The 25,920-nt window shown below is 40.7% G+C and overlaps 4 protein-coding genes across 7 annotated transcripts; all 4 read left to right on the forward strand.

The window, feature by feature from the left end:
- Nucleotides 1-840: 840 nt before the first annotated feature.
- Nucleotides 841-4,808, forward strand: LOC124200507 (clotting factor G beta subunit-like). The gene is made up of 9 exons (XM_046596778.1): nucleotides 841-1,221; nucleotides 1,371-1,498; nucleotides 2,416-2,723; nucleotides 3,006-3,368; nucleotides 3,482-3,570; nucleotides 3,648-3,780; nucleotides 3,854-3,998; nucleotides 4,078-4,223; nucleotides 4,293-4,808. Exons 2-9 carry the CDS (start codon nucleotides 1,387-1,389, stop codon nucleotides 4,452-4,454), a joined length of 1,458 nt encoding a protein of 485 aa, XP_046452734.1. The 5' UTR covers nucleotides 841-1,221; nucleotides 1,371-1,386; the 3' UTR covers nucleotides 4,455-4,808.
- Nucleotides 4,809-8,446: 3,638 nt separating this feature from the next.
- LOC124199742 (trypsin-1-like) lies at nucleotides 8,447-11,394 on the forward strand. 4 transcript variants are annotated; one of them, XM_046595675.1, is made up of 9 exons: nucleotides 8,447-8,808; nucleotides 8,875-9,024; nucleotides 9,546-9,937; nucleotides 10,047-10,135; nucleotides 10,224-10,359; nucleotides 10,480-10,627; nucleotides 10,699-10,838; nucleotides 10,926-11,007; nucleotides 11,079-11,394. In XM_046595675.1, exons 2-9 carry the CDS (start codon nucleotides 8,913-8,915, stop codon nucleotides 11,159-11,161), a joined length of 1,182 nt encoding a protein of 393 aa, XP_046451631.1. In that variant the 5' UTR covers nucleotides 8,447-8,808; nucleotides 8,875-8,912; the 3' UTR covers nucleotides 11,162-11,394. The 4 variants fall into 4 exon arrangements, with proteins under 4 accessions (XP_046451631.1, XP_046451632.1, XP_046451630.1 ...); XM_046595676.1 differs by having other exon boundaries at nucleotides 8,893-9,024; XM_046595674.1 differs by having other exon boundaries at nucleotides 8,447-9,024.
- A 2,415-nt stretch (nucleotides 11,395-13,809) lies between these two features.
- LOC124200828 (mucin-2-like) lies at nucleotides 13,810-19,381 on the forward strand. The gene is made up of 12 exons (XM_046597150.1): nucleotides 13,810-14,167; nucleotides 15,997-16,280; nucleotides 16,400-16,590; nucleotides 16,651-16,690; nucleotides 16,813-16,968; nucleotides 17,110-17,991; nucleotides 18,073-18,161; nucleotides 18,260-18,395; nucleotides 18,515-18,659; nucleotides 18,746-18,891; nucleotides 18,975-19,056; nucleotides 19,116-19,381. The coding sequence occupies exons 1-12, from the start codon at nucleotides 14,062-14,064 to the stop codon at nucleotides 19,235-19,237; spliced, it is 2,379 nt and encodes a 792-aa protein (XP_046453106.1). The 5' UTR covers nucleotides 13,810-14,061; the 3' UTR covers nucleotides 19,238-19,381.
- A 1,257-nt stretch (nucleotides 19,382-20,638) lies between these two features.
- Nucleotides 20,639-24,827, forward strand: LOC124200829 (transmembrane protease serine 9-like). The gene is made up of 10 exons (XM_046597151.1): nucleotides 20,639-20,777; nucleotides 20,855-21,123; nucleotides 21,906-22,222; nucleotides 22,544-23,401; nucleotides 23,478-23,566; nucleotides 23,662-23,794; nucleotides 23,880-24,024; nucleotides 24,092-24,240; nucleotides 24,342-24,423; nucleotides 24,516-24,827. The coding sequence occupies exons 2-10, from the start codon at nucleotides 21,024-21,026 to the stop codon at nucleotides 24,602-24,604; spliced, it is 1,962 nt and encodes a 653-aa protein (XP_046453107.1). The 5' UTR covers nucleotides 20,639-20,777; nucleotides 20,855-21,023; the 3' UTR covers nucleotides 24,605-24,827.
- Nucleotides 24,828-25,920: the final 1,093 nt, after the last annotated feature.

The following is a 25,920-nucleotide window of genomic DNA, read 5'->3' on the forward strand; positions in this document are numbered from 1 at the left end:
GTTTCTTACATTAATATGGATGCGTGCTGTGTGTGTGTGTGTTTGTGCCGGCCAACGCCATCGTCAGGTTTCCTTTTACATGCTTATATACAATTATACATGCTACATCTATATCTCTTCTCCGCTGTTGGTCATCTCCTTCTCCTTTTAGTCTTCCTCGTCTTCCACTTATTACGATCTAATTAACATGGAATCAGAGAGACGTGGCAGTGGCAATCAGACAAGATGGAAGATGAGACACAAACGAAACTGGTCTTATTTTTCAGACCAGTCGCTGATGCGTCACAGTAGACGAGTCAGTTGCCAAACAGTGGAACCTGATGACTGCCACCAGGGAGAGAATATTTATTACCTGGCTACTCACCTTGTCTTGCTGTGTACACGCCTACACGGTTATACCTGTGTTGGTTGGAAATCGAACTTCTCTCATTTGTTCCCGTGTACGTCGAATACGAAATACGGTATAGAAGAATGTCGAATCTTTCTGGATTTTGATATCAAGATAAAAGATGGAAAAATCTGATAATGATCCATCTGTCCAATTACAAAGCAGAGCAACCAGACAGGTAAAAAATAAAAGATGAGGCCCATCATAAAAACTGAGTCAAACTCGCTCACAGTCGAAACTATATGAATTCAAACCAGCATGAAAGAAATGCGGAATTATTTAGGCTATAGACTGGGAAAATACAAGTTGTAGAAATTCCTCGTTAAAACAAAAGAAGGAGGAGGACGAAAGGAAAAGAGAAGAAGAAGAAGAAGGAAAAAAGGGAGGAGGATCTTAGCCAAAAAAAAAAAAAAAAAAAAAAAAGGAAAAAAAAGAAGCAGAGAAGGTGAGAGAGACAAGTGGCGCCACACTGTCAACCCCTTAAAGAAAGGTGCGCGGCCGGAGTAGTAACTCAGAAGCGGCTCTCTTGTGCGAGGGGGGGCTGACTAGAGCTTCGAACTTTTTTTTTCCAACTTTTAGCTTCCAAATATCCCGTTTTTATTTTTCTCTTGTTCTTTACGTTTCTTCGTTTCCCCTCGACAAAATATTAGAGACACCTCTTCACTGCGACACTGCCAATCGATCATCAGCTTAAGAAGAGTCCGGACAAGCCAGTCCGAAACCAAATACATACACACAGTGCCGAGCCCCAACATATTCCGACCACCTGTTGCTTTTCCAGTCAACGGAGAAACCTCTCACAGCACGTGACAACTCAAAGTCCCCAGCTACCGGTATCGATTTGCTTGTTTTCTTATACGCATTTTTTGTACGTTGTTGTTATTATTGGTCGATGAATTGCAAATGTCATCGATTTTATTTATTTATTTATTTATTTTTATAAGTATCATCTCTGAATTTTGGTGTTGTTGTTCCTTAACAGGCAAACAGGCTTGGCAATGGCCCAAGTTCGTCATTTAACGGCCGCTCTCTTAGCCGTCGCCCTTGTGTTGTGCTCCGGCCCGGTCAGCGCCCGCGTTTACCAAACGGACGATGCCATAATCGTTGAAGGTAAGACTAGTTTTAACTTTTTTCTAGTTAAGTGGACATTGTGGTTCGGCATTATAGCGGGGGAGGGAGGGGGGCATTGACAAAAAAAAAAAAATAGACTCTCCGTGAACTGTTAATTCTCCCATCAAATAGTGAAACAAAAAAGGGAAAGAAATGAGACAGAGAGAGAGAGAGAGAGAGAGAAAAGAGATGTCTTGACGACGATACGATAAGGTCAACGACCGACCGGTTGAGACGAATGGAGAGAAGAAGCCAAAGAAGAGGATGAAAGAGAAGGAGCAGAGCAGACCTTGAAAGTGAAATGTGTGGTGGTGGTTTCATAATGGGCCTCCGCATGGTCACGGACGGAGGATTCCGCCCTTTCCTTGCCCACCAAATGCCGTCGGCCAGGCGGTTAACAGTCTCTCTATCACCTGAGCACGACGCCATTTTACCTTCACCTTCACTTCGGGGGATATTTGTTATTGTTGTTTTTTTTTCTTTCCTCTTCTTCTTTCTTCTTTCTTCTTCTTCTTTCCCTTCGAGACTTTTTCTTTGTTTTATATTTTGGATATGAACGCTCGTAGCATTTCTTTTCCATACATATACCAACAAGTCGAACAAAAAAATGATAACGGATATCGGGAACCTGTTTCACAATTCAAATATCTGCTACCTGTTTCGAAACTTTTTGGAGGGAATTCAGTATTAAAGAAAAAAAAGCCCAGTTGCGACATTTTCGAACGTTTATCAGCAACTAATACATAACTATTTGATTATGGAACTCTTTCATCATTTCGCCATCGATCGAGAAGAGAGAAGAATCATAACTATTGTCTATTGGCGTGTTGGACTATTTTCTTTTTTTGGGGAGGGTCTGGTTGAACGAACGATGTAACTAACGCTGATTGAAAATGACCAAATTATTTCGTCGACAGCCGAGAACTTGGGTGTCAGAGAAGGTCGATCGGCCAAGGACGACTCCGAGGACAAGTTCCCGTTCTCGTTCGGAGAGCAGATCGATTCCACCTTTTCGGGGGAGGGCCAGCAGCCGTCGTCCAGCTTTCCCAGCAGCACCTTCTTGGCGGACGAAAAATCGTGCTTCACGACGGAAGGCAAACTCGGATTTTGCACGTCGGTCCGCTCCTGCTACCCCAAGTTCAAGTTGCCCGAGTTGAGCAACCTGGAAACGTGGGTCATCGGCACACGCGGCACTTGCCATTACGTCGAAAAAGATGGCAGACAGGTGATTATTCCTTTTTTTGTTTTTGTTTTTCTCCCCGACGCCATAACTAAACTGAGCAATGAACCAACGAAATTCAGTCGGTTACATGCAATAGCGTGTGTCTTCATTTCCTGGGTTTATATTTGATACAAACCGATGGTTACGCAACAATCTTCTTACGTAACAAAAGTTTCAAACTGACCCTCACCATCTGTCGCAAACTCAATTAACCAGTCGCCCTAAATTTCTGATATAGAATTTTAATAAGATGATGATATTACGAATTTCAATATTGTTTTCCAGGTTTATGGAGTTTGCTGCTCGAGGCAAGTCTCCACCAACAACAATGGCGTAGTGGTTGGCAGTTTGTACGGAACCATCCCCACCGTGCCGGTCAATCAGGAAACCGGTCTGCCCCAACTCAACTTCCCCTGGTGGTTGTACTTCCCTTACCGGCCCAACAACGCCACGACCACAACCACGACGACGACTACAACCACCACCACAACAACCACCACAACAACTCCCGCTCCCGTGAAGGAAGCCGTTATCGTCGATGGCAAGCAAAACGGCTGCGGCGCTGGGCCGTTCAAAACTTTGAGCATCGACGAACAGAAGCGCATTGTCGGCGGCACGGAAGCCATCAAGAACTCGTGGCCGGGCATCGTGAGTTTGATTCATTCATTTTTTAGCGCAATTTAATTTCAATGGCGACCATCTCTTTAAAAAGAAAAAAGTCCGTTTGATTAATCAATTATTGTTCTTTTTTCTTTTAATAGGTAGCGCTAAAAAATAATGGCCGTCAATTCTGTGGTGGGTCTTTGATGAGCCCCACACACATTCTGACAGCCGCTCATTGCGTGGCCCAGTAAGATAATAATTCATTCATTGTGCGCATATTGATTGAATTTGTAAATTCATGAAATGACTTTGTGTTTTTTTTAGTATGTCATCGTGGGACGTTTCGCGATTGACCGTGGAGCTGGGCATGCACGTCCTCAAGCCATCTAGTGACGCCCAAGTGTCGAAGAAAGTCCGTCGGGTGACCCGTCACAAAGGATTCGATTCCAGGACTTTGGTGAGTAGCCAAAACATTCTTGAATCAAGTTGGAATTGGATGGCTAATTATATTTCGTTCTCATTCCACATAGTATAACGACATTGCCATTTTGACGATGGAATCTCCTGTGTTTTTCACGTCAACTATTTCACCCGTCTGCTTGCCGCCAGCGGGTTCCAACGACCAGTACACGAACAAAGAGGCGGCCGTTATCGGATGGGGAGCACTAAAAGAAGGTAAAATCTGGCAGCTTGTTGATAATTCGACTGGAATGCGGATGAACGAAATTTGATGACGCATTTTGATGATGTCCAGGTGGATCCCAGCCGACTGTCCTGCAGCAAGTCACTGTTCAGGTCATTACCAACGACAAATGCAAAAGCAGTTACGGAAGCGACGCTCCGGGCGGAATCGTCGATCACATGCTTTGCGCTGCTTATCCTGGCAAAGACTCTTGCAGCGTAAGGACAACAAAGTTATGCTGCCATTTGTTGTAAGCCAATGAACTAATCGATTTTTTTTTTGTACAGGGTGACAGCGGTGGCCCACTTCTTGTCCAGTCGTCGCCCGGGTCTCCTTGGATTCAGGCCGGCATCGTCAGTTGGGGAATCGGATGCGCGCAAGCGAAATATCCTGGCGTGTACGCCAGAGTCACGTCGTTCATGAACTGGATCGGGAAGAACACCGTGTGAGGAATTTTATTAGGTCACCACATCACATAACATGGGCTTGTTCACAAATAATAAAAGTAGCATTTAAAACAAAACAAACAAAAAAGCCCAGTGAAACGCACCGGGGGGGAAACACGCACACAACTCTGTCTTCTCTTTATTATACTTCCAATTGTTGAATAATTTGCTATGTTATTCTTTTGTTTTTTTGGGTCTATCCATTGAAACATCCTATTTAATTAATATTAAGCCTCCTTTTTTAAAATGCTATCTTCTTATTCGGCCGACGTTTTTATACACTACCCAATGTCGTGATACGAGATAATACTGATTTTTATTTCATTACTGCAATTAAACTATATTAAAAATCGTCAATAATCCAGAGCGATGGCGAAATTTTTCGTTCAAATTGCGCGTTTGCGAGTCATATATGGAATTTATTTCAATTTAAAGGTGTTAAATAGCCCTGCTTAAAAAAAAAAGGGATTGGTCAATAGACGTCTGTGTCAATAGACGTCGTACTCAACTGTTCAGCAATTCTATACTTAACGGGATCCAGCTCATTTTAAATGGCAACAAGTTTCCGGAGATACCTGGAAACGTTTATTACTACTTCAGGTCTGAAATAAAAGAGAAAATGAAACTGAGTTAGCGGTAGCCTATATAGCTTACTTAATCGACTCTGTCAAAAAGAAGATCGCTCACGCACGGCTATTTTCCTTGTTGCTTTTGAAACTGTCCACTTTTTTGTTCACATTTGTAGAACATTTGGACACTTCAGCATCAACCACAGTGCACAGTGGTTCACGTGAAGCAGCTAAGCATCTTTATTACTAAAAAGTTTATGTTCCCGGCGAATATGGAGAAAAAAAAACAGCTTAAATAAAGCTCAATAAAAAAACAGAAACTAGCCGAATCAAAGAGGAATATCTATTGAAAGAAAAGAGCAGCTTTTTTTTTAAATAAATGGTGTATATTCGCCTAGGCGAATGTTGCCAGTTTATTTACCAGAGTAACGAAACTAAACAAAACGTGATAAATAATTCAACTAAGGACAAGAAATAAAAATATAATACTTTAAAATAAATATATTTTAAAACCAAACGAACCAGCTTGGCTGCGGGATAAAAACAGGGTGGCTCAGATAAAACACTTGCAGCGAAAAAGGTGGATAAGGTAGAATTTACAACAAGGCTTTGCGAGTGCTCATTTCTCAACTAAGGCTGACTAAGGTGCTATTCTTTCGTCCAGACAGGGCAAAATTGGGACTAAGTTGCCAAGACAGACCGAGGCGGACAGAAGAGCAGCTTGAGTGTAAATGTTTGCAGAAAAAACAAACAGCGTCATTGTTTCACCATCGTGTGATGTGGTAATAATAATAAATGCACTTGATAGAACTGATAGCAATGTTGTTCACCCTCTCGAGTCGAACGCTATCTGACGCGACCTGACGCAACAAACTGCAATGACGTTTTATCTGGTTTTATCCTTTTCCTTAGAAGGAAAGGCATTTTTCTTATTTTTACAAGTATACGTAGTACGTGCAATACGTGATTAGAATTGATTCAACAAAAATAATGTGAAAAATTTGGCGTGCCTTAAAAAGAATAAGCTGCGATTTGTAAATGTAATAACGAATTTTCGATGACGTTTGAGTTCAGTAAAAAAGCGAATGGACGGATCCTCAGTCGAACCTTGAATTTAGTAGAATTTCGAACGGCTTATAGTTTGACATTTCTGTGACGTTTTTTGCAGCACGTAGCCTACTATTTCTTCAAGGGGGAAGACTGAAATATTCATGTCCTTGATAGTATATTCCTGTTTTCACTCCATAATCAAGACTTTTTTATTTGGCTTGACATTTACGTGATGGTTCATAGTCTCAATATAATAAATAGCGGTTGCGACGGTTGAATAAAATAAAGATTGATGCTGAAGTTGCTTAGACTGCATGGACTACTTTTTGCGACTTTTTGCTTGACTGACAAATTAGTATAAATTTAAAAGATAAGATTTGATTTGTTTGACGACATTTTGTAAAGGAAGCCGGCGTATTTTTAAATATTTATGATAATTTATTCTTATTTTTTTATCAACCCTGACGATGACTGATGACAAGATCGATCAGACAAGAAGAATCTAGAAATAAAATTCTTGCTTGGGTTCGAGAATTCCAGAGCGTAGAGAATTCCAGCTGACAATAATTTCGCTGGACAATCGCCGAATTTTCCGAGCAACGCATTCTATTGGCAACTGAAAATATTTGCGTTCTTTCGATGGAAGACGAGCGTGGGTTGTGCACATCGGTGATCGGTCCGCTCCGGCTGCCCAGAGTTTAAGCTTGAGCCCAGAGTTGAATAACCGGGAAACGTGGGTCATCGTTACACGCAGTATACCGGTACGAGCCATTAGACAAAACGAAATTGGCAGACAGGTGATTTTAAGACTCCTCCGTTAACCAGTTAGAAAGAAAACCATATAACCCAGCATTTACTATTTACTTTTGGGGAAGTTGTTGCTTGAAGCTAGCAGCTAGCTATATTGACGATAACAGTGTGGTTACTAGCAATTTTGTTTTTTTACCAAATTGTACCAGTGAATCTGTCTGTACTCTGGGCGGTCCCCACGAATATTTCGTTACGGTTGTATTGCTGTCGTATTGTCGGGCATTTGCTGGAAGACGCCAAGTGCGACGAGAACGAAAACATCATTTAAAAAACACACACCCTCTATGCCAAGTAAGTGGAGTTCAATAAGGCAATCCAGACAAGCTGCGGCGTCGGACCCAAGTACAAGTACCCAAGAACAGAACGGAGTCTGTTTATAGTTTCTGGTCTAACAAACAAATTTTCCACGGCAATAACCTATGTATTATGGGTGTTGTTGAAATTTATATGCAGCTTCCGATGTGATGGATATATTATTGACTTCTTCCAATGAAACCTTTAAAAAAAGGGGGATCTATTACGATTTATTAGATACATAATCGAAAACGATCGAAAATTACTTTTCTAATTTTATTTGTTATGTTCAAAATGAATCAATTATGGCAGTCTGTCAAAGGAGTGTGCCAGAGAGTTTATTGCAGAGCTAGGCATACACATCATGTATCCAACTAGCGATACACCGGTGATTGAGATGGACATTCCTGTGGTCGGTCACCAAAATAGTTTTGTGAGTAACTGACAGCTAGCGGTGATTCAGCGATCATGCGCTTAATTAATTGCCACCAATTATATATGCATCTAGTATGAGTGATGGCTGCGGACCATTTCAATCATCTCTGGGATTTCCTTGCGCAGGCGTTGGTCAACTAGGGAATCGGTATTTTAATAAAGTCAATAAAAAGAGCGATCCTTTTTTCAGGACAAGCTTTTATTTTACTATGATTTTTTGACGTATTATTTACAAATATTATGTTGATACTTGTATGATATGATTACTGAAGTCTGATTAATATTATCATAATTCTAGAAGTGAAAACGAATTTTAAGGTTGGGCCATCGCAAGTCAAACATATCTTTTGAAATGTAGAGTAAGCCATGTGACATTCGATCGGGAATTGGCTCAACAAAAAACCTACATTTTTAACTGGTTGATGGTTAGAAACAGAAACAATCTATATAGCGTACGCATTTACGTACGAACGCTGTGAATCTGGCAAGCAGTAATTATTTTACAAAAATGTATTTCCACCAAGTTCAAAATCATCGGTCATAACTCATAAAGCAGCTATTACGGCGGAAAACTGTCGATGCTTTTCTTGTGGAAGTGTAACAATTGAAGACATCCGTTGAATTGAAGTTGTACCCGTTAGTATACCGGTACTCGATCGAAAAAATGATAATAATTCCGTGAATGTGTTCAAGACTGCAAAGTTTATTTAGCAACATAAGAACCGTATCATAACATACACATTTAATTTTAAAAATTACACAAAAACTAACATAAAAAATAATTGCACTACAAAAAAGAAACCAATCCAGTTAGATAGGTGATTGTAAAGAAACCAGTGGCGCAACATATTAGGCCAGACGGCCAAATAAGAAGTTGCCCCTAAACAAGGCGCGCACGGCATTCAAAAGTGGATTTATTTTTTGTGTGAAGGAGGGATGGACTTGAGTTTCACACTACATTTTCATTGCGGTTTTGTCATCCCGTCACGAAAAAAGAAAAAGAAAAGAAAAAAAAACTTGTTCAACTGAACTTTTCACTGCCGTAACGCCAATCGATCAACAGCCCCGAACAGCCCAAGAAGAGACCGGAGTATAACCTAACCTAAACAAACACATCTTAGCCCCTCAGCACTTGCTGCTTCGTCAGTCGTTGGAAAGACCTCTCAGTGTGTGATAGCTCAGTTCCGTTCCAGTTGTCGGTATCGTTGATTTGACTTCAATCATTCCATGCATAATTGTTACTCTGTTTTTACACAATCTTACAGTAACAGTATTTTTTCAAGAGAAACACTGAAGAGTGTCCATGATTCTAGTCAGACCGTTAGTTGTCGCCTTTTTAGCGGCCGCCCTTCTATTGGGATCCGAATCGGTCAACGGGCGTATCTATCAAACGGATGATGCCATTATTGTCGAAGGTAAAACGAGTTGACTTTTCATTTAAATGTACTAGGACAATTTTTTTTTTTTTTTTCAAACACAAACAAGAAAAACAAATGCGTCTGCCAAATCTGATGACTTTTAGGAAAACCATAATACGGGAGAGAACGAAAGAAAAGAGGGACGAGAGACAGTGAATAGCCTTAAGGACGATTCCACCATGGGTCAATGACCGTTTCAAAAGACGAACAGTGCGAGAAAAAGGAAGAATGAAAGACAAAATAAACAACAGGAACGTGAAAAAGATTTCACTTCTATTCCGCCAGGGCTGTCAGTTTTTTATTTTTTCCTCGTATGTCGTAACGACAAACGGGAACAGGCCAGCCTTAATCGACAAATACTCCATATTTGGTCTGCACACACTTATTTCGTCCTTTGAAATGAGGCTAGGTTAGGTTCTGAATTTTCGTTCGACATATTAGATTTTATTTGCTATTATATTGTGTACTGCATTAGGTAACATAACTTTGGAGTAACGTGTGTTGTGACTCGATTACAGCCGAAGACCACGACCGGGACAAAAACAGTGGAGAATTAAAAATCCCATTTTGGTTCGAGAGTAACTACTTTAAAACCAACGGTAGCAGCAGCAGCAATGATGTTGAACAGACAACCCAGACAACCCAGACAACCAGTTTGACAAACAGCTCTTTGGGGATGGTCGATCTATTTGATTCCAATGTTACGACAACTACAACCAGCACCACCCCAACCACCACGACAACAGTTACGACAACAACGACAACAACAACAACAACAATGCCTTTCGTTGAGGAAGAGCCCGTCTTTCCGGAATCCAGCTGCGGAGTTGGACCTGCTAAAACGTTAACTATGGAAGAGCAGCGTATCGTTGGAGGGACCGAGGCCGTTAAGAATTCTTGGCCCGGAATTGTGAGTTTCTTGACCTATCCAACCTATATGCTGTACCAACCTATCAAAAATCAGCAAAGAGTATGTTTATTTCATTTATTTTAATTACCTATTTTTGTTGATTGTTTAGGTAGCCCTGAAAAAGAACGGGACATTTATTTGCGGAGGGTCTTTGATTGCCCGGAACAAAATCCTGACAGCGGCTCACTGTGTGGTTGCGTAAGTAATAAATATTTAAAAGTCGGTTACAAATATTGAGGGAAAATTCACTGATTGACTGATTGAATAATAATGAATTTCTGTGCAGAATCCCGCAAAGGGAAGTTAAACTTTTGACCGTCGAGCTGGGAATTCACTCTCTACTTCCATCGAAGAAAGCCGGCGTAATAACGAAAAAGGTTCGTCGAATGACACGCCACAGGAGATTTAATCCGAGAACGTTTGTGAGTAATTACTGTAAATTACAATAATTGTAGCCTACTAGTTATAATTATATAACTTAAAATCCACTTTATTGAAAGTTTAACTTATTATATTTGTACTTAATCTCTGAGGTTTTCTAGTTCAACGACATAGCCATTCTGACGTTGGAATCGAACGTGGATTACAAGTCGACCATTTCACCCGTTTGCTTGCCTTCGGCAAATTCCAATGCTGAACAGTATGCTGACAAAGATGCTACCATTATTGGATGGGGGACGTTAATTGAAGGTGAAAATCTCAAATTGAAAGTTTTGGAACATTTTTTAGAGATTTTCCACGTTTGCTTTTCTGTGTTCTAGGGGGATTTCAATCGGCAGTCTTGCAACAAGTGACGGTTCAGTTGATGACCAACGCCAAATGTCAATCGTTTTATGCTGGAAAAGACAAAATCTTCGACCACATGATGTGTGCCGCTGCTCCCGGCAAAGATTCATGTCAGGTAAGGAAAATTGACGCTTGAACTGTTCGTTGCGTGATAACACATTTTCCAAAACTAATACATTTAAGCTTCACGCATAATTTGTAGGGTGACAGCGGTGGCCCCTTACTCGTCCAACCTTCGCCCGGATCTCCTTGGATCCAAGCCGGCATCGTCAGTTGGGGAATCGGTATATTAACCTACAAGTATAATCATAAATAATAGGGAAAAAAGTTCACTATTGGCTTTTATACATTGCAGGATGCGCCAGACCAGAATATCCTGGCGTCTTTATCAGAGTGGCGTCCTTCTTGAACTGGATCCGAAGGAACACGCGCTCGTGAATCTTCCACAACAACGCTTGTTTATTCACACAAAAAGGATCCCTTATTTGCATAGAAACATGATTGTGATTGAAACGTTTCTTTTTCTGGTTACATATTCATATTCATAGCAACGATAAAAAAATATCGGCGCATGAAATGGCGGAACCGTTATTTATTTATTTAATATTATTATGAAAGCATTAAATTAATAAAAATATAAATTGTGAGTAGCATATATTCGATTTCAGTAATATTGGATTATTATTTTTTCCTAAATGAGAATTCTCTAGAAACTCGCAGCAATGAGATTAGAACCTTTAACAGAACCAGATTGAAATCCAGCCGTATACTACAATGATCTTTCCTTTACCTCGTCACGAAAAAGGAATCACGCAACAGTAGATACAGTATATAAACTAAATTCGCGCTTATTGAATCTGTTTTTTAACTTTCACGCCAATAGCACGACTCGTTGAATGTGAAAAGTCGACGATGACTGATAAACGATGAAGGTTTCAGCAGAAATCTCATCTTAATAACTGGGCGTTCAGTTAAAAATGATAGAGTTACTAAGGGATGAGAACAACGGTATGTCGTTGTACGTGAGAGAACGTAAATACTCCTTTTCTTCTCATCATGACGACAACCTAAACTAGCAGGCTTTAGTTTTATTGTTACCATCATAAATGTTTATTCGAGTTCAAACCACTCATTGAGGTGCTGTAAAGAGATCGTTCCCATTTGGCAATTTCGTCATACCTGACTTTTTCCAATTGGAGTGCGGAAACTCTACCTCTGTTTTGTCGAATTGACATTGCTTGTACAAAGGTTAAAACAGAAAATGATATCGAGTAGGTACTCTTCTTGCAATTAGACAAAAATTGGACAATTAAATTAAAAATTTTACGTAATTATAAACCGCATCTCCTTCCTGTATTTCCGGACGAAGGAAGTCGAGGAAGTAAGACTCAAATATGCCGATGATATTACTAATTATTTTACAAAGAATAAATTTTTACTGTTTTTTTTTTTGTTGTTGAATAAATAGTAATTATAATGTGTGTAGGTACAACTAATAGGTCGGCAGTAATTGTTATAAATGCTTACGTGTATTGTTTGCGGGAATAAAGGTTTGGTTGCAACAATATCAAAAATTAATGACAATAAGGATCAAGAATGTCATTCGGTCGTTAAACCTAATGGAGAAAATGGAGACTGTAGGTAAGAACCAAGCGAGACATCCAGACATTTTTTTTTAAATGCTGCTTATATTCTTGGTCCTTGACGCAATTAGTATCGACGTTGGCTACTAAGCTGAACGACAAAGTGATAATAAAAAAAAGAAGAAAAAACTCATTAATTACTCGTTATAAAACTCTTTAGTAATTTGATTGTGGGGTGATAACTTTTAATTTGTCATGTTCGACTGATCATCTCTTATGTTCAACCGATCGTATTTGTTGAGGAGGAGATAGAGGTGGCCGGTAGGCTATTTACCTAGCAACTTTTATACTTTTTATATGTGAAGAATGGCATTGACCGGTCTCGTTCGAGCTTATATGTAAGAGACATTTCGCATTTACTTCCTTCTACAAGTTCTATGTATTCTTTCCACAGAACTTATCAAGCAGGTGTTGATTCGTGAGAAACAATACTTTTTTTTTCTAAATTCTTGCGGGAACACACACGAGTTAGGAAATTCATCTTGCGATAAATTTACCATAGCGGTAAAAATCTAGAAAATCGTATGCATTGTTTCTTTTAGATTTTTAAATAATAAGATCACATCATTTATCGGAAATGATCACGCAATCGAACACTCGGTTCAATAGAGCCCACTTAATAAATGTGCAGCTGAAACTATATGAAGTGAATTATAGAAAAAAATATAAAGCCATCTTTGGGAACTACTAGATTGTTTTCTAGTCTACATTTTCGTACCTTTGACGACGTCTTGAAATCTTTACAAAATATATGACATGAATTATGTCATTTTATTCGGTATCGGTGTTCCCTGTTTCATTTCGAAATTCGAACAGATAAAAGACAAGTGCTATGTATAAAATTAGTGCAACTCCAAGGTGTGAACAGGAGAGAGATAAAATGTTGTACCAGTACTTTTTTTGGTTGTGATCACCAATTTTTCTAGGAATAAGGTACATTACAAGCCCCAGAAATATAGCATCAACTTTAATTTATCGTCTTATACGCATGAAGTTCTGCACATAATATTATAGTGTACTCGATAAGCGGAATTTGTTGTTCGCCTATCGATAACTTACTTGTGTAAGAATTCCCCGCAACGTTACCGGTGGTTTTGCTTCAAACCATATAGGCTTATATAGGCTACTACGATTATGAGATAGACTTATACTGTCAGGCTGTAAGTTAATTCCAATATCCAAATAAAAATACAAATAATTCAGGCTTGATCGCCTAAGTTGAGAATTTTTGGAAAAGGCAGTGTTGCTATTAAATTTTGGTACCCCTGTCAATATAAGCGGAACAAGACATGGGATGGGAACTGGATTCGGGAATCTCTTTGGGAGGGGGGGGGGAGGTGTCGGAAAAAAACCGAGTAATCGAATAGTCACAGGTGGCGCCAAACTCAAACTGTTGGTTGACGAAGGAAGTAAATTCGTACCAATAAAAAAAGGGGGATAAAGAGAAGACACCGGGTAGCCGGACACAGAAGCTGGACGCATTTGGTTCGATCCGGAAGCACTGTTCTGCAATATTCCTCTTCGTTACTTTTTTAAAATCGTATTGCGAAGTTTTGTTGCATTCCAAATTTTCACTTGCTTTTTTAAATTACAAGTTAAACCAAATCCTTGGTGAACAGCGAACAGAGAAGCGCAACTCAATCGGTGAATGAAGGTGGATTCGGAACACCTGAAAAAAATTAATTAATTAGCAACATGATTAATAACCGCTTCACTTTCCTACTGCTGCTGGTTATCACCTGTTGCAGTAGACCAGTCTCTTGCCGCATCTATCAAACAATTGACGCCATCATCGTTGAAGGTATTGTTACATCAGTTTTCTTATGACACTCACCTCCAAATTTTTTTATTGATATATTACATTGCTTTTTCATTACTGCATACCATCACTCCGGTGTGCCCTTAATTTTAAATTGCAAACCAGAAACACATGTTTTGGTCAATCATTTGTGACCTAAGGTATCGGATTCGGGACAATAAGATCTTTCGAAAATCGAAAGATAGCGGATTTTGATCACTTGTCTTGTTCAAAAGCCAAATTTCTTTAAACTCTGACATAGATAAGCAAATATTTGTTATTCATTTTAAAGAAAGTTGTAGACACAATGCGATTCCAGTTTCCGATTTAGTTTTTAGTTGAATTGCGCTGTGAATTAGGACAACTTGGGTGCGTTACAGCAATCACAAGGAAGGGTTTTTCTCATGATTCCGAACCGTTCCGAACGGACATTTGAGTTTTCCTTATTAGTTTTCGTTTCATGACAACTCAGTGTTTTGTAAATAATGAAGAAAATCATGCAGCAGCGTGTGAATAAACGAGAGAAATACCGACAATTGCAGGTCTTGGGCGGGACATGGAACGGATTTTTTTTTTTTTTTTTTTTTAATTTTTTTTTTTCTATGGGAGTTAGCGAGTTCGCAAGCCAGTTGCACAACTGTAAAACAGATGGGGCTAGCCTCTAGCAACAAGTGACCCAAAAAGTAATAAATTGTCGTGGTGATGTGAATGATCCAGATCACAGCTACTTATGCAAGCATCATTCACATAAGGGTTAAGGTTATTTATCATAAGCAACTATAAAAGCACAACAAAATCAATGTTTGCTCTTATTCGAAATAATTTTTGTATTTATTTTTAAACTCCCTTTGAGCAATTCCCTATTTTAGGCATGCCAGGATCACAGAAGAAATGCTACGTAAGGGAACTTTGGAATTAGAGTTTGTTTAAAAACGTGATATGTGTTAAGTGATCAGCAATAGGAATTATTAATTAGCCAAAGCGTTCAGCTTTTACGACGATTGGTTCGCCAACACGTCGATACTTTAGCTAACTGCTAACTTGAACTATACTGAGTGCCTTGATATACCGAAACTGCAACCAAGCAAGAGCTTCGGATAATCACTTTTCGATTCTTAATTAATAGTTGAGTATGTTGCAGGGTTTATTTGGTGGTTGAAAATACGCGGAATTTCTGGGATCCAGTTCTATAAATTTTGTCCTTCCCGGTTAGCTAACTCAGGAGTCAGAATACTCAGTTCATTCGGCCGTGAGAGCGTTAAATGTAGTTATGGCCAACACCTTAACCTTGGCAATGAACGTTCATTTCGTTTCGGTTCTGCTGGTATCCATGAAGCATCACAGACGCCGACTGTAGAAAAAAAAAGACATTTCCTTGTCATTCCACCTTTTCCCTATTTTCTGTAAGTAAAAAAAAAAACAAACAAAAAAAACAAACAAAAACAACTCTTATTCTTGTTGTCATCCCACGTTCATCTCCATTTGTTACAAGATTGACAGCATATCTCCCGTAACGAGTATTTTCATCTAGAAAAATAGCCTATGTTAAATACGGAACAGGAAAATCTCCAACAGAAATTCCTTTTGCGACTAATAAAACCAGCAGTTTGAACAAAACTTTAGTTAGTTTAGCTAGAATTTCGTTTTATTGTTGGAATTTGACAAGGGGTAACAATGTATGTACATACCGGTACTTGATTTTATATCAGCGTTGCCATGAAAACAGACTACGCGATTTTGTATCTCAGTCCTATTGGTGCTATGGCGGCTATCTTAATATATTCCACTACTCAAAAGTTAATAAAAATTCTGTTTTAATTATGCTTTGGTAGCGGACGAAATCGTCAACCGAACTGTGCGATCGGCAGTCTACGACAGCAGCGAAGTCGATTTGTCAGTTGACTTTAGTTACCCTACATCCGACCAGCTGGCTTTACCCAGTCGGACGTCTTTGCTATCAGAACGAGCCTGCAGAACTGTGGATGGGAACTTGGGTACTTGTGGCTCCATTCGGGATTGCTATCCTAGCATCAGGCTGCCAGAGTCGAAAAACGCCGAGAAATGGATCATCGACTCAAGTGGCAGTTGCAATTACGCCAAATCAAATGGCAAAGAGGTAGAAACTAGTTGGGAATCTCTCATGTATAATGGAAATAAAAATATCTCAAGAAAACACTAGAAATTCGTTAATTCAAATTTAATCTTTAATCTTAACTTGGGCATGCGAATGCCTAGTTTGTTGGGCTGTGTTGCTCAAGGCAGACTCTCAGGGCCAACACCACGACAACAAACACCACGACCAGCACCACCACGACTAACACCACCACGACTAACACCACGATAAATATTCCAGTCATTCCTGTGGTAGACATTGATCCTGCAACTGGTCTCCCCGTTTCATCATTTCCTTGGTGGCAATTTTTTCCGTAAGTCTTGCCAATTTAAAAACAAGATTTTATATTACTATAAATTATATTAACATCTAGATATAATCCACTTACCACGACCACAACACCGCGGCCTACGGTATGTATATTGTATACCGACATTATTTACTATCTAGTACCTATTATTATTTTTCAGTATAAATCAAAGGAAGCATTTTCCCGTTTGCCCGTATTCACGCTTTAACATTCGTTTTTTTACAGACAACGACGACCACTACTACGACACCAAAACCTACGACAACAACCGATATTTCGACACTTTGCGGTAACGATGGAATTCCCACTGTTCCCATCGATCCCCTTACGGGCCAACCGGACCCTAATTTCCCTTGGTGGCTGTGCTTTCCTTACTGGCTGGTAAATATTAAATAGTTATGTTCCCTTTCCGGGGAGTTGATTGATTGAAATGTGTGTGAACTTTTAATAATAAGCTAGTTGAGAATGAGGCATTATCTTTGTGCATGTGTTACGTATTTTATGCTTTAATTTTTATCACAGAAAACAACAACAACATCAACAACGACAACCACCACAACTACAACCACTCCTCCTCCTACAACAACAACAACTCCAACCACAACCACTACGCCAACCACAACTACTACACCAACCACTACTACTACGCCAACCACTACTACTACACCAACCACTACTACTACACCAACCACAACTACTACACCGACCACAACCACTACACCGACTACAACTCCAACCACAACTACCACACCAACCACTACTACTACACCAACTACTACTACTACACCAACCACTACTACAACACCAACAACAACAACTGAACCAACCACAACCACTGAACAAACTACAACAACAGAACCAACCACGACAACAACCACAACTACTACACCACCAACTACTACTACTACACCAACCACAACCACTGAACCGACCACAACTACTGAACCGATCACAACCACTGAACCACCAACAACAACTCCGGAACCAACTACCCAGTCTACTGAACTGCCAACAACCACTACTGAAGTCGCCACTACTGAAGCAATAACTCCTACGGAAGCTGTTACTACAACCGTTCTACCCTCAACAACAACTGAGGCCCCCTCAACAACCACTATGTCTCCAACAACAGCAGCTGGGGTCATCCCAACAACCGCAGAAGCTACCACAACAACAACAACAACTGAGGCCACTACAACAAGCACCGAAGCCACCACAACAACCACTCTTCCTCCAACAACAACAACATCCCCTACCAACACTACTCCGCGCACCCCGAAGCCATCCAATCCACTGCTCAGTGTAGAAGGCTGTGGTATTGGACCTTACAAATCGCTGTCCTTTGACGAACAGGATCGTATTATCGGTGGGACAGACGCTATCAAAAACTCTTGGCCGTTCGCTGTGAGCTTATTTAGATTAATAATTCACCCGTTTTTGTTGTTTCACTTCTAATAGACCAATAACTCTTCAATTTTCATCTAGGTGGCCATACTAAACAACGGGAAACAATTTTGTGGCGGCTCCCTGATCGATACGATTCACATTTTAACGGCGGCTCATTGTGTGGCTCAGTAAGTCTATTAATCACAGCTGAAATGGCAAACAGACACATCAAATAAGACATAATTGACAACTTAACCAAATATACATATTTTTTTAAAATCCGCAGTTTGTCTTCGTGGGACATCCCCCGATTGGAAGTAGTCCTGGGAATGCATACCCTTAAGCCCCGTATCGATCCCCAGGCGATACGGAAGAGAGTCTTGCGCGTGACCCGTCACAAAGGATTCGATTCCAAGACTTTGGCAAGTTGCCCATAAAAAAAAAAATTTGCATTTGTCTTGAACTGAATTTTATTTATTCATTTCTCTTCTTTTTTGTTTCTTTTCAATTCGACACCTGAACTGGAAAACTGGTTTGACAGTATAACGATATCGCAATCATCACATTGGTCTCGCCGGTGGCGTACGGACCCACCATCTCGCCCATCTGCCTCCCAACGACGAGTTTCTACACATCGTACGCAGGGAAAGAAGCCGTTGTTGTTGGATGGGGATCTCTAAAGGAGGGTATGATTGAAATGCGAAAAAGAATATCTTAACATACCAAGAGGAAGTGTAATAGAAGACACAATTAATTCTATTATGTATACAAGGCGGCACACAGCCAAACGTTCTGCAGCAAGTCACTGTCCGAGTCAAGACCAACGCCGAGTGCAAAAAGAATTACGGGATAGATGCACCGGGAGGCATCGCAAATCACATGCTATGCGCCGGCACCGCTGGCAAAGACGCCTGTAGTGTAAGAATTGAATGAATAGAAAACTAAGTCTGAGTAGGCCAATTTTTTTGACTGTCTGGTGTAACATTTTTGTATCCATTCAGGGTGACAGCGGAGGTCCTCTAGTCATCCAGTCAGCTCGCGGCGCTCCGTGGGTGCAGGCCGGCATCGTCAGCTGGGGCATCGGTAATGAAAAAATCCATATGATGTTGAACTGTGATTATATTCAATTGCCGTCCAAATAGGATGTGGTCAAGCCCCTTACCCTGGAGTCTACACTCGAACCGCTTCCTTCATGAACTGGATCAGGACCAATGCGCAGTTCGAAGACGAAGAGCGCCGCTCAGTTGTCGCATTTTTCTATTAATTTCCACAGCCGATGGCGGATCAATTTATTTATCGTTTTTTGACAAATAATCTTTAAGTAATGGATTTGTTTTTAGGGCACGGCCAATTCCTACTAATCACGTTTACAAGTTAAAATACAATTCTTTCATGGGCTCAGAAGCAACAAGCACGCTTTTTTTTTTAAATTTGTCCAGATGTCTGCTGTCTGTCGCCAACAATTCGTTTCATTGTTGCACAAAGCGAGTGCCAGCAGCGCGATCATGTTCGCACCGGTTCTATCCACCCTTCAAACCCGATTCTCTTGTGCTCGTTTTGTTTATGTACGGAGAGAAATCGCGCAAGGCAACCGTGATGGAACAACTATGGATATCGAAGAAAATCAACATTCCTTAAATTAAAAGATTCGCGAACACTAATGAAGAGCAACAATTTGCAATAAATTATAGCTTACGAGTTTACTGTGGGCAATATTCCGGATTGTTTCTCAACCACCCACATGGAGTCTTATTACGATTTCATTATCTACCTGTGTCAGACAAACGTATTGGTTAGTTTTTTGTATAGCTAATAAAGGATGCAGGAACACGGGAAATCGAGCCCGCAGAGTTGCGGCGACAGATAGGTCGACAAGAGACCTTGATTACATAGAGCCAGGGCAGCAACCACTGCCAAGAAGCCAACAGCGTTCCTCCAAAAATGCGAAAACGAGTTTTGTTTTATTTGTTTGATTTTGTTTTGTTTTTCTTTTCAATTTGTTTAGATAGGATGTTTTTGGGATTTTCCGCAGGCTTTCAAGCTTCTAGGCTTCCTCGCGGATTATTCGTATTTTAATTGTCTGGTCCACTTTACCAACAAGACGAAACGTGACAAAAAGATTTCAAGATTATTACTCGTTATTGTAGTCAGGAAACGAGATGGACTATCCGTGTTATTTTGGACACGCAAGCCATCATGTAAAAAAAAAAAATATTCCATCGACAAATTTAAAAAAATACTGATATTTCTTTAACTGGTATATTCTCACGATTCAATTATTACAATGATATGACGCAACCTAATTTTGGCTGCCAAATTAGTTTTTAAATCATGTTTAAACGAATGAAATTGTGGGACCGTTCCATGTTTAGGATTATACTTATGCTTCGTTCCGTTAGAAAATTTCAAATCAGTGTACTAATCATAAGAAATTTTGCAATGATATAAAATGGAAGTCTTGTCTCATAAATACATGTAACGCGTTGGCATGCAGGAATAGTCTTTTTTTGCAGTAATAAAAAAAGAACAAACGACGAACGTCTTTCTTTTTTAAACGAAGGAGGAAAAATAAAGTAAAATAAAAATATTAAAGCAGGGGAAATGAGCACAAAAATACAACCAGTGGCCAACTTCAATCGCCAGCCGTCGTCCCTATTGGGATACGGAATAACAGGTTGTCGGCCAAGTGGGATACGAAAATAAAGAGGATGCCAACAAGCATTAGGGTTAGTTGCTCTCCGCTGCAACCGATTGCTAGTTGCTTTTGTGGACAGGCACCAAGCAGTGCACACCTTTACGAACTGGTGACTTGTTCATTCATTATCAGTTTTATCACTCATTTGCCTTTTAATTGATCCTTATTTTACTTAAATTGCAACAGGGATTTTGCAGATAGCCCCAAAAATCGAATTGACAATAGCATTTTGCTAGCTATACTTACTGTTGTCGGAATCTCCCCCGGAAAGTGCATTGAAGTGTTGAATTCCTAAACACGTTCCATTCTTCCTGGAACTTAGGAGAACTTACATAACTCACAGCTCCCAACAAAAATGAGTAGCTCCGTTTCTGCCATTCTCTCCATTCTTTTTATTTCCGCTACTTTGGTCTCTGCGCGCATTCATCAGACGTCAGACTCCATTATTATCGAAGGTACCATTTCCGAATTTTTTATATAGACAATTAGTAGCTTTTAAATATCATAGAAAAGAAAGTAGTAATCATTATAATTTACAAAGTAAGTGGAAGTGGACAGTAGCTTTGATTTTCCGCTAAATTATTTTGACTTCATTGCTGAAAATCTATTTCCGAGCTTAAAGGAAAATGAGGCTGAACGAACTAGTAACGGGTATGGTTTGGATCCACTTATGCAATGAGTTGCCTACCTCCTGGATGTTGTTTTACTTTTACCAAATGCACATAAATTAAAATGAAAATAGCAAAAAGACACAAAACAAACTACGGACTTGTTTACATTTTATAAGGAAATGTGGAGAGGGCCGCGAGTCCGCGTGCTCTTTGCATTCCATATGGCAGGGCAACGGCCATCGCGCAAAAGAGGTCACGCGAAACAGTTGAAAACGAAGGCAAAACCTGCTTCGTTTCTAGGTGAGTCTGGGACTGGGAGGAGATGTTGACGTTGGCTGGATTGAACTCGTTTTTTTTGCGCCCGAACGAATGGATTGCCGGATCGACACCAAATGAATTGCCAAGCACGTGACTGGCGACTGTCAAATGCCGTTTTTGACATTATTATTAATGTGTTTATAGAAGTAATTGGGAGACAGCCACAGAGCGAGTGTGCAACGCCAATGTCACCTTCATAATTCATTTGTCCATTTCGCTCGGTCAAACTTGTTTGCAGATATCATTCTAATGTTTTCGCGGAATCGAAATCAATAATTGATTCAAAATGATTCAAACTCGTATTGCAGTCGAACCGAAATCGGGAGAACGAAAAGAGCGCTACATCGATACTGCGGGGAAATTCTTCCCGTTTTTTCTTCCGGCGGTTGACGACACCCTTTTGAAGAATGTCATGGTCAAGTACCAATCCATTGGCGTGCCGGCCAATACCTTCCTGGTGAAAGAGCAGCCCGATCAGTGCTGGATGCCGGACGGCAAATCCGGTCTCTGCGGTCCCGTTCGCTCTTGCCATCCGCACGACGAGCTCCAGGAGCCTCTCAACCCGGAATCCAGAATGCTTCCGCCTCGAACCCTATGTGGTTACGTCAACAAGAATGGCAAACAGGTTAATACATACCTTCGCTATGTCTTTTGGGGGGTTGGGGGGGATTGATAGCAAATAAGTGTAGATCGTAAAAGCACATGATTATAATGGCCGCCAACAATTGAGATTTCTCTATTGCCATTTTATAAGTTGAACGCCCTCCAGCACAGCACGTCAGCCGTTTGGTGTAATAGTAGCCCACGGGCCATGGTTGGCAGTCATTTGTTGAATGCATTTGTCCGACTTTTTTTTCGTAGATAGCGCATGTTATTTATGTAGGTTAACGAAATGGCAAAAACTGTATACAAATGGCTGACGTTGACATCATTTCAAAATGTTTAGGACACCGGTGTGTGCTGCCCAAGGGCAACGCCGGACTTAAATGGATGGAACCCTTGGATGCACCATCCGTTCTTCCCGCCAATCGCCTTGTATAACGTCCCAGCAGCTTTGCCGGCTGCTACTTGGCCTTGGTGGGTTCCCGATGTCAAGCCGACCACCGAATCGCCCAGCAAGACCAGTCCTTGGTGGGTCCCCGAAACAACAACGACAGCCGCACCTTTTAGCACTTCGAGTCCTTGGTGGGTCCCAGACGACTCGACGACGACCAGCCCTTGGTGGGTCCCTGAAACGCCATCGACAACACCATCGCCTCCTTCCAGCTCGTCGTCGACGACAACGTCTCGGCCCAGCACGTCGACGACGACGACAACGTCTCTGCCCAGCACGACGAGTCCTTGGTGGGTCCCGGAAGTCACTTCAACTACTACTGCGTCGCCTTCCAGTACGACCAGTCCCTGGTGGGTCCCTGAGACTTCGTCGACAACAAAATCGCCTCCTTCCAGCACTCTGTTGGTGACGCAATCGTCGTCAACGACCACAATTCGGCCCAGCACGACGAGTCCTTGGTGGGTCCCTGAAGCCTCATCGACAACGAAATCGCCTCCTAGTTCTCCGTCAACGACAACGTCTAAACCCAGCACGACTAGCCCTTGGTGGGTTGCTGAAACTCCTAGCACTACCGCCAGACCGGCAGTTACGTCAACCTTAAAGTCGCCCAGCGGAACTCCCAGCACGACTGCCAGCTCAGGCGGATCTGGTTTTCGATGTGGCACTGGACCCATCAGGGTTCTCCATACGGACGATACGCAAAGAATCGTTGGCGGAATAACTTCCGTCAAAAATGCTTGGCCTTTTGCCGTGAGTGTCGTGGATTAATTCAATTCAAACTTGTCAACTGGAAATGCAATTGACGGGTAATTTTGTTTTTGAATAGGTATCATTAATGGCTAAAGGTCGTCATTTCTGCGGAGGTTCGCTGCTGGACAATCAACACATTTTGACTGCGGCTCATTGCGTAGCAACGTGAGTGTCGGCCATTCAAATTTGATGAATTGCAACCAAATTTGGATTTATTAAATATTTTAAAATCATTTGACATAACATTATTACCAAAACAGGTTGTCTTCGAACGAAGTAGCCGGAGTGGAAGTGATACTCGGTCTCCACACTCTCAAGCCCATGGATGCGCAGGTGGTGCGGAGGAAACTCCGTCGCGTCGTACGGCACAAGGGTTACCATGCGGCCAATTTCGTGAGTCCGGGAGAAATGATCTTTTTTTGTTTTTTTCAAATGAGCACATATCTTGTTCTTACTTTTTGTTTGACTACTTTGACAGTTCAATGACATCGCCATTCTGAAAATGGACTCGCCAGTCAAGTTCAGTAGCACAATTTCACCCGTTTGCCTTCCCTCTGACGGCACTCGGGACCTTTACGTGAACAAAGATGCCGTCGTTGTTGGGTGGGGTGCTCTGCAAGAAGGTTTGCACATGTCCGGATACCGAAAAATGAGCTGAACTGATTAATTATCGTTGTTTCCCCCACGCAGATGGTAAATTACTGCCCATATCGCTGCAGGAAGTGACAGTTAAAGTGCAGACGAATGCCGAGTGTCAAAAAAGCTACCAACAAGATGCACCAGGTGGCATAAACAACGACATGCTTTGCGCGGCATATCCAAAAAAAGATTCCTGCATGGTAAAACCAGAGACGATTTTTCAATCTTATCAGAAAAAAAACAAAACAAAACGAAAAAAAAAAGAAAACGGACAACTGATATGATCCTTAATACCATACAGGGTGACAGCGGTGGCCCTTTAGTTATTCAAACATCCCCCGGCTCTCCTTGGATCCAAGTTGGTATTGTCAGCTGGGGAATAGGTATAGGCTAGATTTTGATATTCTAAAAGTGTTTACTAAAAAACAAGAAATATTTTGACTGGTCTTTTAATTTTGCTGCGCCTCCACTACAGGATGCGGACGGGCAGAGTTTCCCGGCGTGTATGTGAGGACCACTTCTTTCCTTGAATGGATCCAAAAGAATTTGGAATTTAAAAAGTGAAGAGACTACCAAATAGCGAGTGGTAGCCGTTTAACAAAATCTGGATCTATATAGCATGGAAGCCGCAGTGTACAAGTTGATGCGTCAAATGTGAAGCCAATCACTGGTTTAATCACATCAGTGTGTTATTTCGTTATTTTAATTTAAATGGGTCGGATGTTATTTGAATTTTATTTACTTCGTCAACTTCTTCAAGGAATTATACATTAATCAGAAATTTTAATGCACTTTGTTTCAAATTCAAATTCTTTTTCTCGTTAATATGTTACGGTCGGAACCGTGCGAGAATTACGAACAATTTACTGTATAATTTCACGCGGGAAGTTTTAGAAAAGTTCCAACCAATTTTTAACTCTTTTCATGTTCTGTTTATTAAAATGTGTGACGCAAATTGAGTGGGCGTCAAAAATGGAAGGTATTCAATTCAATGATAGTTAAACAGGACACGGTCGTTTATCGATACACGTATATTTGTCAATCCGTGTGAAACGTGTTAGAGATAGTTCCAAAAAGCTAAGCTGAAATTCACATTCATAAGTGCAGCGAGTTTTTTGTGCTAAAACTCTAGTCACACACTACCGGTTAGTTGCAAGTTAATGGCCAATTTCTTCATACGGAAGATAACCCGGAATGTCGATAACCCACGAACTTGAATTATTACAAAAAATCAAGACCGGAGAAGATTTCACCATTTTCTTATGAGTAACTTATTAAATTTCGACATGCATTGCCGTTACAATTCATGTTTTTTTTATTTTTTTATTTTTTGTCCTTTCCGGATTTCCGACAAGATTCCGGAGTTCATTGTTATCAACGAACAGAATATCTAAAACTATACAACTGATTACCCAATTTAAAATTTTTTTGATAAAATCACAATGTTAGGTGACAGATAACATTGAATTCGCCCATCGCCGAACACAGCGGAAATTACGTCTTGTGAAATATTTCGTGAAGTGACCATTTCACGGTCTGTTACTTTGCATGACAAATATTGGCAGGCCATCGCCAAAGACAAAAAAGACAACAAAATAAAATAAAAAGGAAAAATAGCTTGTGAAATGCTTGTGAACTGGAGAGCGTGAATTGCTTAAACAAGGGAAACACACAGAAACAGGCATAAATCAAACAGGAACAACCAAGAGCGACCACAACAATAAAAAAAGAAGTAACATCTATCGCTTCAACAGACGGAGCTTTACGATATATTACGATAAAGAAAAAAAAAAAAAAACGATGATGTAGGAGGAGCAGAGAAGATTTTCCCGTCAGGGATAGACGATCGAGACTAGTGGCGCCGCTATCGCCTTTAAAAG

Source organism: Daphnia pulex, chromosome 8 (assembly GCF_021134715.1).
Source record: "Daphnia pulex isolate KAP4 chromosome 8, ASM2113471v1".
NCBI lineage: Eukaryota > Metazoa > Arthropoda > Branchiopoda > Diplostraca > Daphniidae > Daphnia > Daphnia pulex.

Coding starts and splice junctions, on each gene's coding strand:
- LOC124200828 (XM_046597150.1), top strand. CDS start 14,062: ATGATTAATAACCGCTTCACTTTCCTACTGCTGCTGGTTATCACCTGT. Junction 14,168..15,996: donor TGACGCCATCATCGTTGAAG/GTATTGTTACAT, acceptor ATGCTTTGGTAG/CGGACGAAATCGTCAACCGA. Junction 16,591..16,650: donor CCTTGGTGGCAATTTTTTCC/GTAAGTCTTGCC, acceptor ATTAACATCTAG/ATATAATCCACTTACCACGA.
- LOC124199742 (XM_046595673.1), top strand. CDS start 9,256: ATGAAAGACAAAATAAACAACAGGAACGTGAAAAAGATTTCACTTCTA. Junction 9,437..9,545: donor GTCCTTTGAAATGAGGCTAG/GTTAGGTTCTGA, acceptor ACTCGATTACAG/CCGAAGACCACGACCGGGAC. Junction 10,839..10,925: donor CCGGCAAAGATTCATGTCAG/GTAAGGAAAATT, acceptor CATAATTTGTAG/GGTGACAGCGGTGGCCCCTT.
- LOC124200829 (XM_046597151.1), top strand. CDS start 21,024: ATGAGTAGCTCCGTTTCTGCCATTCTCTCCATTCTTTTTATTTCCGCT. Junction 24,025..24,091: donor GTGGGGTGCTCTGCAAGAAG/GTTTGCACATGT, acceptor TCCCCCACGCAG/ATGGTAAATTACTGCCCATA. Junction 24,241..24,341: donor CAAAAAAAGATTCCTGCATG/GTAAAACCAGAG, acceptor AATACCATACAG/GGTGACAGCGGTGGCCCTTT.
- LOC124200507 (XM_046596778.1), top strand. CDS start 1,387: ATGGCCCAAGTTCGTCATTTAACGGCCGCTCTCTTAGCCGTCGCCCTT. Junction 3,369..3,481: donor AGAACTCGTGGCCGGGCATC/GTGAGTTTGATT, acceptor TTCTTTTAATAG/GTAGCGCTAAAAAATAATGG. Junction 4,224..4,292: donor CTGGCAAAGACTCTTGCAGC/GTAAGGACAACA, acceptor TTTTTTGTACAG/GGTGACAGCGGTGGCCCACT.